This window comes from Tyto alba, unplaced genomic scaffold (genome assembly GCF_018691265.1).
Source record: "Tyto alba isolate M040663 unplaced genomic scaffold, T.alba_DEE_v4.0 Super-Scaffold_18, whole genome shotgun sequence".
Classification (NCBI taxonomy): domain Eukaryota; kingdom Metazoa; phylum Chordata; class Aves; order Strigiformes; family Tytonidae; genus Tyto; species Tyto alba.
In genome coordinates, this window is record NW_024881280.1 from 23,993,647 (window position 1) to 24,004,107 (window position 10,461).

At 38.9% G+C, this 10,461-nt stretch overlaps 1 protein-coding gene across 13 annotated transcripts in view; it reads left to right on the plus strand.

The window, feature by feature from the left end:
- GPATCH2L (G-patch domain containing 2 like) overlaps window positions 1–10,461 on the plus strand; it is a 47,564-nt gene that overhangs the window by 20,170 nt on the left and 16,933 nt on the right. For all 13 annotated transcript variants that reach the window (XR_006165134.1, XM_042790708.1, XM_042790704.1 and 10 more), the window contains one exon: window positions 6,838–6,929. Coding sequence is in view for 11 of the 13 variants with exons in the window: in XM_042790708.1 (XP_042646642.1) it covers window positions 6,838–6,929 (92 nt within the window). In the remaining 2 variants the exon portion in view is untranslated. Of the gene's footprint in view, window positions 1–6,837; window positions 6,930–10,461 lie in introns of those variants that run through there.

Here is a 10,461-nt window from a genome sequence, read left to right on the forward strand (position 1 = left end):
GTTAAGGAGGGGGTTCTATGTGGAGGGTTCCTTGGGAAGTCTTATTTGAAAGGCTGTATAAATTGTACACTGCCAACATTACCTTTCTTGCTTTATGTCTGTGATGAGAAGAGATTTCATTCAAAGTGTGTGCACAGCACTGGGAATTTCACACCCATCATTAGAAGCAGTTTTGTGTGTGTGGTGACTGTTATCATTAGTGGTATAATTTTATTTTGTGAAGCAGGGAGAGTTTCCTGCTTTCTTGCAGTCTTCCCGAGGGACGGCTGGTGTATTAATTTGCTGTATTGCCTCCTGGCTGTTCCCAGGCTGTTTTTCCTCTTCATCATGGAATTTTTAATGGCCCTGCTGCCTCTCGGGAGGCATGCAAGGAAGAGTACCTCAGGGATCCCTTCCTTTTTTCACATGCCTATAATTACTCTCCTTTAAGAGCACAAAGCGTTTGCTAATCATGTCTTGTCTGTTAAGGTTTCGGCTTCATGATGCAGGCTGTTAAAAGCAAACAAGTAGAGACTTGCATGGACAGCCCAACTGATCCTTTCCCTCTTTCCCCTCTGCCCATTTGCCTCTCTGGGAGAAAGGAGTGGTCTGAGCAGAATTTTCTTCTTGAACTCCTACTTAAGAGAATTTTGTACCAGGTCAAGTGGAATATCTTACTGGATTCTGGTTGTTGAATGGCCCTATCAGTAGGAAGGTGTTATAGGTTGTTGATTGGTGACTGTTACTCCCTTGAAGCAGGGTAGGAGTTTCAGAAGAGCCTAGAGCCAATATTCCCTTCAATTTGAGTTTGAAAAGCAGGTAGATGGTAAATTGTCTGTAATGCCATTTATTGTTTGCCCAGCCTTGAAAATAGAGTTTTGAATGAAAAACTCAATTAAATGTTTCCACTGGAGGTCATGGGAAAAGTGGACCTCGGATGGCAAGTAGATGTTGAAGGTAGAGATTTGAAGAATTATGTTAGAGAGATCTCTGAACAGTACAGATGAATCAAAGAAAATCACTCTGCATGTACTCTCTGTTAATATTAACTGCACACCTAGAGTTTAATTGGGTTTAGAAACAAGTCTCTCATCTTGCCTGGAACACGGGATAAAGACTTAAAAGGGTTGAGTGGTCCTCATCTAGTAAACTGCCAGTTGCTTCATACCCTGCTTTTGGTGGTGCTGTTAGAGTGAAAAGGCTTGAATTTATCTAATTCTAGTTCCAGATCTAGAAATATGCACATCAAAGTAAATCTTGTTGTTTCTCTTCTGTATCTGTGCAGAGATCCCGACATTTTTGTCTTTTACCCAAGCATATGGAAGTACAGGGATTGCCCGCAATGTCGAGCCTTTCCAGAGACAGCTGAAAGAGTGAATGAATGTTCACAATTTCATGCTTTCCCACTTGACCAGGACAGTATGCAGTTCATTCCACACAACCTATCTACACATCTTCATCTTCCTGGAATTATCTTTATGTAAAAATGCCAGCTGTCAACTGCTTTAGATGGCTTTCGCTGTAGTTTTTGTTGGTTTTTTTTTGTTTTTTTTTTTTTTTTTTTTAAAAAACACCTCTTTTTCCATTTAACTGGAGCACTTTCATATCTTCCTTTGCTAAAGCCTGGCTAATATTCCAGTTGGGGATATAACTGAATTCTTCTGACAGGCATGCAATGAACAGCAGCTATCAACTTAGTGTCACATGCAGTTGTCTGAGGCGTAATGCTCCTATTTTGGTGAATCCTAATTCTCTGGAGTGAAAAATAAATTCCCCTTGGCTTCAGAATTTTGTTTATTTGCTATTGCTTTCTTTGCTTATAAAGCACATTGCCATTATCAAATCCATGTACACAGCAGGTCTGGCAAATACTTTGACTCTTTCTGGCACAGGTATGTGATGCAGTATGAAAATAGAGAATGCGATATATGGGGTCACATCATCTCTGCTTAGAATGCTTACAAGGAAAACTAGAAGAAAATGCGCTCTCTTGCATTTGCTACACACATACTTTTAGAAATGGAATTGCTACGTCATGAGACTGCTTACTTTGGGAACAGACTCCTGCTGCATGAAGACGTATGAGATTTGGATGATTTAAGAAGTGAGTTGACTTGTTAGTAATTTTGGAATCTGAAAATGTGCTTTAGAAGCTCTCCCATGAGACTCTGCAGGGCAGAGGAGACGGTGCTATGCACAGGAAATACCTACAGTGATGTGATAACAAGAGCCAGTTGCATGCATGGGAGATTTTTGTGCAGATTGGATGAGCAACTTGTATTGATTTACACGTGTTATGTGCAGATCAGACTTTGGTGCCCAGCTGGCTCTACAGTCAAAGAGGAGGAAGCACTCTGCTTTTACTATTAATTTTGTGAAGCCACCATCAACAGCCTCAGGTAACACCTCGGGGCTTGGAGAAAGAGCCTTTTATTTGGCCTAGTTTGCTGGGAATATAGCATCACAACAGCAACAGCTGGGTTGTGTGGAGTTTTAGTAACAGTATCCTTGTTAGAATGCTGTCTCTGTTGAACATTTACTTTAACGTGAGGATAATAGCGTCCCCTGTATGTATGACAGTAGATTAATGGCTGCCTTTCACTTTCACTACATAATCCAAATGCTTTGCTTCCTCTAAGGATAGGGTTAGAATAAAGATTGTCAGCAGAGAAGCTGGATGATGTGAGATTACAACGAGGCATACACCCCCGAGTGTGTGATGTACCTCCTGCCTCTTAAGAAGGCCATAGAGTGTCACAATTAGCTCCACAGGGTTTTCTCAGAGACCTCCATTGTGAGACTGAGCTGGTTTTTACTCCAAATTTTAAGAGTGGAAATCACTTTACAATCTAGAGGTTTTTTTCACAGATTGTGAAGGTTTCAGGGGCCTGATGCTTTTCAATAATGTTCTTTGTGGGCTGGTGTCTGCTTGTGCTCTTTATTGTCTTCCACAGATTCTACTGCCAATCCCAATGTTCTGTTGAAACTCTGTGGTAGATGTAAAATACTGGCAAGCTCCTGTGAACCTATTGTCCAGCATGTGGTAACCCTGAACTGTAGAAGTGAGATAGGAGTCCATTGTATGCAATTACAGTTCATTTAAAAAAAAAAATGTATGAAGTCATAGAATAAATATGTGGAAAAGAAAAGAAAGGAAGCATTACTTCTGATGTGTTAGAGACAGCAATGAATCTCAGCTTTCTGCATAGCAAAGCCTGCTTTTTCTCCAGCATGACCTGCATGCAGAATCAAGTACGTTAAGTATTATGTTAAGAACAACAGACAAATCAGTATTTTCTGGATAATTCCTTTAGCTTGTGATTTAAAATAAAAAATCATCACTATCCTGTCAGAAAGACACTATAGTCTTTTTTTTCATATAAAACCATTTTTTCTATATGTATGTAATTTTTCATTCACTAACTCCTGGCAGTGAGAGGCTGCAGTGTGAGTTGGACATATTGCAGCCACCTGTGTAGCTGCACAGAGGATTCTGATTTGTCTCTCCAGGTGTGTTCTACTTTTTCTCTTCCCAGGCTAGAATTTCAATCCTCTCTAGACTGTAAACTAGGTTTTCACATTAGTCTCTGGTCACCTAGCAGATCCAACTGTGACTGAGCACTGCAACTTTACTTTTGGACTATGGCTGGTTGATCATAAGAAAAAGTAACCAAACAATTATTTTCTCATTACTATTTGTGCAACGTTGAAGAAAGTATAGAAGCCTAGCAGAAGAGATTGAAAGCCAGTAAGGATGGAGTAAATACCATTGTGATTTCTCAGTTTAGGCCCAGATTTTTCACCCCACAAAGCTCTGTGCCTTGGACTTCCTCACAGAGGGGCCCATGACAATGCACGAATATGCATTTTCTGTCAGGCTTTCTTCTCAGTCCTGTTCAGAGCCTACTCTCAGCCTACTTCATAGTCATTTTTAAACTGTTCAGAAAAGATGTTAAAATTCAACTTTGGCAGAAAAGCTAATTCATGGTTGCAGCCAGTCAGTGAGATTTTCAGCATTTATAGTTCAGCCTGTCCACTGCAATGTTGTGTGCTGGGCATACCCATGACCTGACTTTCCTGATTGTGATGTTTCTAGGAATCTGCTGTTAAACTGGGATTCACCAATACTATTCTCTTGCCCATCTAGCACCTGTATGCAAGCTAGTGATTAGAAATACAGATTGAAAAGTGTGGTGTCTACCAAAAAATGCATATTTCATAAATTATAACTCAGACACCTTTTCTGTCCATGTCTTAATGAGGACTATCATCCCTGTGTGCATTCTTCTACTCCTCTCTGTCCCAAGGTACCTACCACCTGGAGCTTCCCTGTATGCAGATTTATGGTGCCCGTAAAGTGCACCAGCCACTTGAAACTGACACTTTTACCACCAGGTCAGTCAGAGCCAGTGAGTAATCAATAGGTTCCTGATTTACTAACTGAAGTGTGGGTGATCAATAAGGGATAAACCTGAATGAAATACATGTTACAGAGACAATTTATGACCTCTGAGCCTTTGTGTGTTAGAGGCAGGGCTGCTAGATGCAGCATCCTTGCTATTAGTCTCCAGCTGGTGTATGATTTGCCTTTACTTTCGCTACAAGAAGGGATTTTGAGATTCTCATATTCTGTTTTCATTTTTCTTTTGTTTTTTTTTTTTTTACCCCCTGTGTAATCATGAGGCATGGGAAGATGTGGTTTGAGCATGGAGCTGAGAGCCAGGAGCTCTTATTCAAAATCTATCTGTAGCATTTGTGAACTGGGAAAAATTGCATAAAGTCTCTTGGAAATGATAATGCATACTTCTCTCCTAGTCCGTAGTGATTTTCCACAAAGGATCAGCTAGCTAATGTTGGTGTAAGTTAATAAAATTAAAAGAGAACATTATTATTATTATTTATTATTATTGTTATTATTACTATTACTATTATTATTATATAAAACTAGTTGGATTATTATATATAATTATGTAGTCATCTAGTTAGTAATCTAATACAGTGTCACTGATGCAAAATAAAAACCTGAAGTTCCACTTGATTGAGATCTTTTCCTTGGGCTATGTGTGTGGGCTATGTGTGCCTAGATGCTTCGAAATGCATGGTAGAACTGTGCTAAAATATTATATAGCTACGATCATAATCGTGTACAAAAGCAGTTTTTAGCATATGTGAAGTCACTTAGAGGTTAGTCACTTATGTATGCAAATACAAGATTTGAATACGCAGCCTATAGGTGTGCTGGTGTTTGTGAAAGCCTTTAGTTCATGCTTTCAGGAGAATATACATTCCCAGATTTGAAAAATTGTCTGTCAATGAAACTTAGAACAATTTAAAAATTTTTGAAACTATTCCTTAGCGTCAGATTTAGATGACAGATGTTGTAGACTTCGTGTAGATCTTTTAAATTTTAGTTGAGAAGGCAGAACAGTAGATATTTCTTTCTTATTTTGTGGTTGCACATTTGTTCGTGGTAAGTAGGTAGACTCAGCAGCATTCAAACAATTTATAGTCTTGGCTGGTATAGGAGATTTTTTTGTGCTATCTGCACTGTTCTGTATAGCTACAACAGCACACTCTGGTTTTGCATAAATTCAGCATCTAAAATTGTATATATTATAAATATGCTGCTGCTTTTTTTTTTTTTTTTTCTCCTTAAAATAGATTTTGGCATGGAAATATAGAGCCATGAACTTTTCCTTTTGTTATTTGCAAAAGATTTCAGCACTTGATAAATGTGTTTAATAAACTTTCAGGATTTTTTAAAAATTAAAATAACAAGCTTTAAAGACACAGAAGTGTTTCATCACTTAGCCATCAAAATTTATATGGTTACAATCTTTACACCATGTAAGCACCTCACAATCTTTAATAGATTTTATTTTCACTGTAGTTCTGCATTTTGCGTGTTAGATCTGATGCAGAGGATGACCAAGGAACTTGCAAAAGAGACATCTCAGACAAAGCAGGGATTTGAACCCAACGTCATTGCTAAATTATGCATCTGTATTCATTATGGATTGTATTTGAGAAAGTTCTCTGGTCTGCTGCCAAGACTGTCTTCTCAGAATTAAACTTCTCTTCTTCCTCCATCTACAAGTTGAAGGAGTGCTCAGTTCAAGTCAGTCCCAATAATTCAGGTTTCTACGTAATTGTCAAATGGTTAAACTGAAAAGGTCATCAGTAGGCTTCAGACGTAACAGTTGCTATGACTGGGACAGATGATGCCTTTCAGCCAGTTTACAGGTGCAGCAAAGCTGTATTACCATAAGCCAGATTTAGCTGTTTTCACAGCACTTTGATAAGGGAATCATAATTTTGAAAGTGCATGAAACAGTTTTTGCATTTCTAACTTTATGAACTTCCTACTGTAGTGGAAACAATATTCATGGACATTTGGAATATAGGTACATTCAGAGATGACTCTACAGTACCAAATAGGTTGCAAAATAATTTCTGAACCAGGGAGCAAATATCGCACCATTTGTTAAAAGAGCAATCTTGCAGGCATTTGTTACACTTCCACAGCAGTAATGGTAGGACAAGTGTTGTATCACTGCTCGATCACATCTTTAGATATGCAAAGAGTTCTTTTAAAGTTAATATAAAAACAGATCCTTTAAAGGCTAAGAAATGATTATTCTTCTGAGCAGTTTGTGTGTGTGAGCTCTTAAAAGAAATGGGAATATAATGGTATGTTAGTGAAGAATGTGAGCAAAACTTCCCTGAGAAGCTTTTGATTTGTCTTGCCTCATAGTTGAGAAGCTGATGGGAAGGTGGGAGTTAGAGGGTGATTTGCTATAGTCTTACAGGGAAAGGCAATACTAGAACTGAGTTTAATTTGTTTTAATTTCTCTATAGGCAAACAAATGTACACCTGGGACCACCATGTTCAAGGGACATCAAGAGGAAACGAAAGCCAGCTGCAGCTTCCATGTCCAGTCCAACATCAGGTAATCTGGATTTATCTGTGTGCCAGCATTTCTAAAGTTGTGTCCCTCCTGAGCAAAGTGTCAAAGTAGTCAAAAATAGCATTACTTTGATTTAAAACTAATGAAACGTGTTAGAAAGGCAACATGTGAGGGACTCATCAAGTGTTTTTGCAAAGCATCAAAAGCTGCTTACTAAACAAGTCTTTGATGATGCAGCTATGATAAGTTAATATAATTTACAGTGCTTCACTTTACAGTGGGTAATAATCTGTTTATTCATAAGGTGTTATTTCCACCATTCCTAAATTATGCAGTACATGGTAATAAGCAGGTGATCAGTATACACAGTGAGTTCCTTCAGTGTTGGGCTGACACTACCTGGTGGCTCTGGTGCTGTTTTTCAGGGTGTTTCTAGATACTTTCACAGGAGCAGAAATCTGGCAATTTTTGTATCATCACTGGGTGATTTTCTGGGAGTTGTCTTATTTTTGTGGATGAAAACAGTCACTTTCTTGCTTTTCTTGCTCTGGGGATATAGTGATTAAAATGCTGGTTTATTTTCGTGTGGCATATTTCTGGAAAGCGATTGATTACTAATCAGAATCTGAAAAAGTTTTCATCTGCAGAACACAGAGGGGTTTAGGAGACTTCTTTCTGGCCTCTCACCCTACCCTCTCTTGAAATATTTTGCCTGCCATGCAACACATGCTCTTCCAACTAGCTTATTAGAAACTATTATTGTAATCCAGTAACAAAGAGGTGGGTAAACTGATGGGGAAAACGGTGATGTGAAAACAGTGGGGAAGGCCATAGGAACCGATGATGAATAGGAGGAATGAAGTTTGGATTTCTTCCTTGGTGGTGGATAGACAGTAGAATAATGAAGTAGGGAAGAAAGTTGTGCTAGCTCTCCAGGCCACATGCCTGGATTACAGACTGTCTGAAAGGTTCTGTATTAAAAAAGAAAAGAACATTAAGTTAATAATCCGTTGCTCAGAAAAAGTGTTATCTGTTATTGACTGTTTATTTAGGATATTCTTTTCTGGCTTTTGAGTATTCCATGCTAGGATATACAAACTTCTGTAGTGAAAGGTTTAGTAATATCACAGAATTTTAGTTCTGGGATACTACATTTTCTTGGTATGAATGCTAGTGTCTCACTGTCCTCTGTTACCTGTCCATTTATTCATTATTCAGAGTGTATTTTGTACTTCATTGCTGGTCACTTTCTATAGTGAGAGCTTCTATTTCTATGCCTACATATTTCAAAATATTACCTAAATTGTACTTACCTGACTAGGCAAATTGTATAGTGAATGCTTTTTGAAGAGTTAAATCTGTATCTGGAGTGGAACTCGGCACTGGAAAAAAACACTGAGGTTTGAAAGGTTTTTTGCTTTTAGGGCTGAGGAAGAGAAAATTAGAGTATGTACTACAAAATAAGGAAGGAGAGTATAGTTACTGGAATCTGGACAGGATGCTTGTGCTAATTGTCAAGAGAAAAGTGCTGCAAGGTATTTAATGGTCTTCCTTAGACTCTGTTTAGAAATATCTCCAGCAAAGATAATAGCTATGGGCAGGGTTTGCTACAATACTAGCTTGAGGAAAGAAACTTTTATGACTGGGTAACTGAAGCTGTGTCCTAGCTGACTTTCTACAGTGGTCTCCCAGTTGCAGCTGGAGTACAACCTGGGCATGCAACTTGGAAACTTCTGAAATCTGATATTATTTCTGTCAAAGGTGATCTTACTGTAGAATTACTAATGCCTGAAGAAATACATAGGATTAGTCTGCAGTAATGTAGAATTAACTGAGGACTCCTGTTTTTTTAGACGTTGATGAGGTAGATACAGATTTTTCTCCTTTGCCATGCATCTGTTTGCCCCTACATAACCCTTATACTGGGGTTCCCCTGTATGTGAGGAATCCTGGCGGTCTCATTTTCTTGCTACGGAGGCTTTTTATGTTTTTGATGTTTTACTACTACTGCAAAAAATGAAACACAGGTGAATCAGAATGCAGACCCATGCCTGTCACTGCAGGCACAGTGCTGGATTTCTTAACCTTTAAATAGCTCCTTAGCTGAGTCCAACTGCTCTCGTCTCACTTGTTGACCAGGTCCTGCTTCAGTGATCTCCTTTTTTGCAACCTGAGTGCCCCATGGAGGTGAAGGACACAGCCTGAGCTGGCTCCATCAGTCAGCAGAACAAATGGGCTTGCTCTGCCGAACATCGGGCCATCTCGGATTCCACCTCTTTTATAGAGATGAGTGATGAAGAGGGGCTCGTTCCGCTTTGCCGCTGTATTAATACACATCAGGGGCCAGCTCCCGGCACTAAATCACGCTACTGCATACATCTGTTATCGGACTCCTCACCAGTGTGATGAACAAGACTGCAGATAGAGGCTTCCTCGTGTCATTCTTTATAGGATTTTCCTAAAAGAATAAATAGCTCAAATCTCTGCCAACACTCTCCCCTGTCATTGTGATGAATTTAGCTTCTTTCTTAAACATGCAGCTACAAATCTTCCCCTGTCGCCTCGTCCCCCCACCATCCACAGAAAGTTTTGAGTTGAATTTGGCTGAAATCAGAAGATGCTAATAAAAGGCATGAGATGTGGATGCTATCTCCTTTCTAGGTGCAGGAATGAGAGAAAGGAGCTAGAGATATGTTTATTTGGGAGCCAAATAAACTTAAATTTATTCCATACCTTCTCATGCACTTTCATGAATGTGAGTATTTATGGGTTCTGGTAAAGCATCTTTTGTCAGACACCCTTGTATGAACATCAAAAAACAGGCATTACTGTAGCAGAAGTGCATTGGTCTCTATTGTATTATTATAGCATTAAACTTCTGGTATTTGTCCTGCCTTTTGAGGCTAACTGGCCTAAATACCATAACTGAGATAGCTGTTAAAGAATAGCATTTTGGAAAAAGGCCTGGCTGTTGAGAGCAAGAAAAAGTGGATAGAAAATTAAAAATTCATTTGTACTTCAGGAAGTGACATCAAAATTAAATTGACCAAACTTATGTAAATGTTGATAAAGATTGAAAATGAAAGTTAGTGCTTTCCACACTACACAACTGAGCAGTGTGTGAGCCCTAAAGCATGTGGCTTTCACCAGGAAAGAACAGAAGTCTGGCTGGTGTAGTTTGGCAGCAGAATAAGGAAATCCGGAGGAAGTAAGACTGGCTGTACTCGATTAGACCAGAAGTTTATCCAACTCTGTGGCCAACAGCCAGTGTGTAAGGAGGAAGAAAGTCTAGTGTTAAAGGTCCTTTGAACTTTCAGTGATCTAGGACTTAGGGGTTTCAAAAGACACGGATAGTGCCCTTGTGTTTAGTTACTTTCTGTTGCAGTGCAATAGATTTGGAATAATGTCCTTAATGGCACAGTAGAGCTTGTCTGAGAAATAATGTATAAAATGTTATTCTCTGGTTTGAAAGGGATCTGATGAAGACCGTTTTGTCTATCTTCCATTGTCAGAATAGCCTACAAGTATAGATGGTTGTGAAATATATGGTGAACAATTGTCCAACTTTACATTG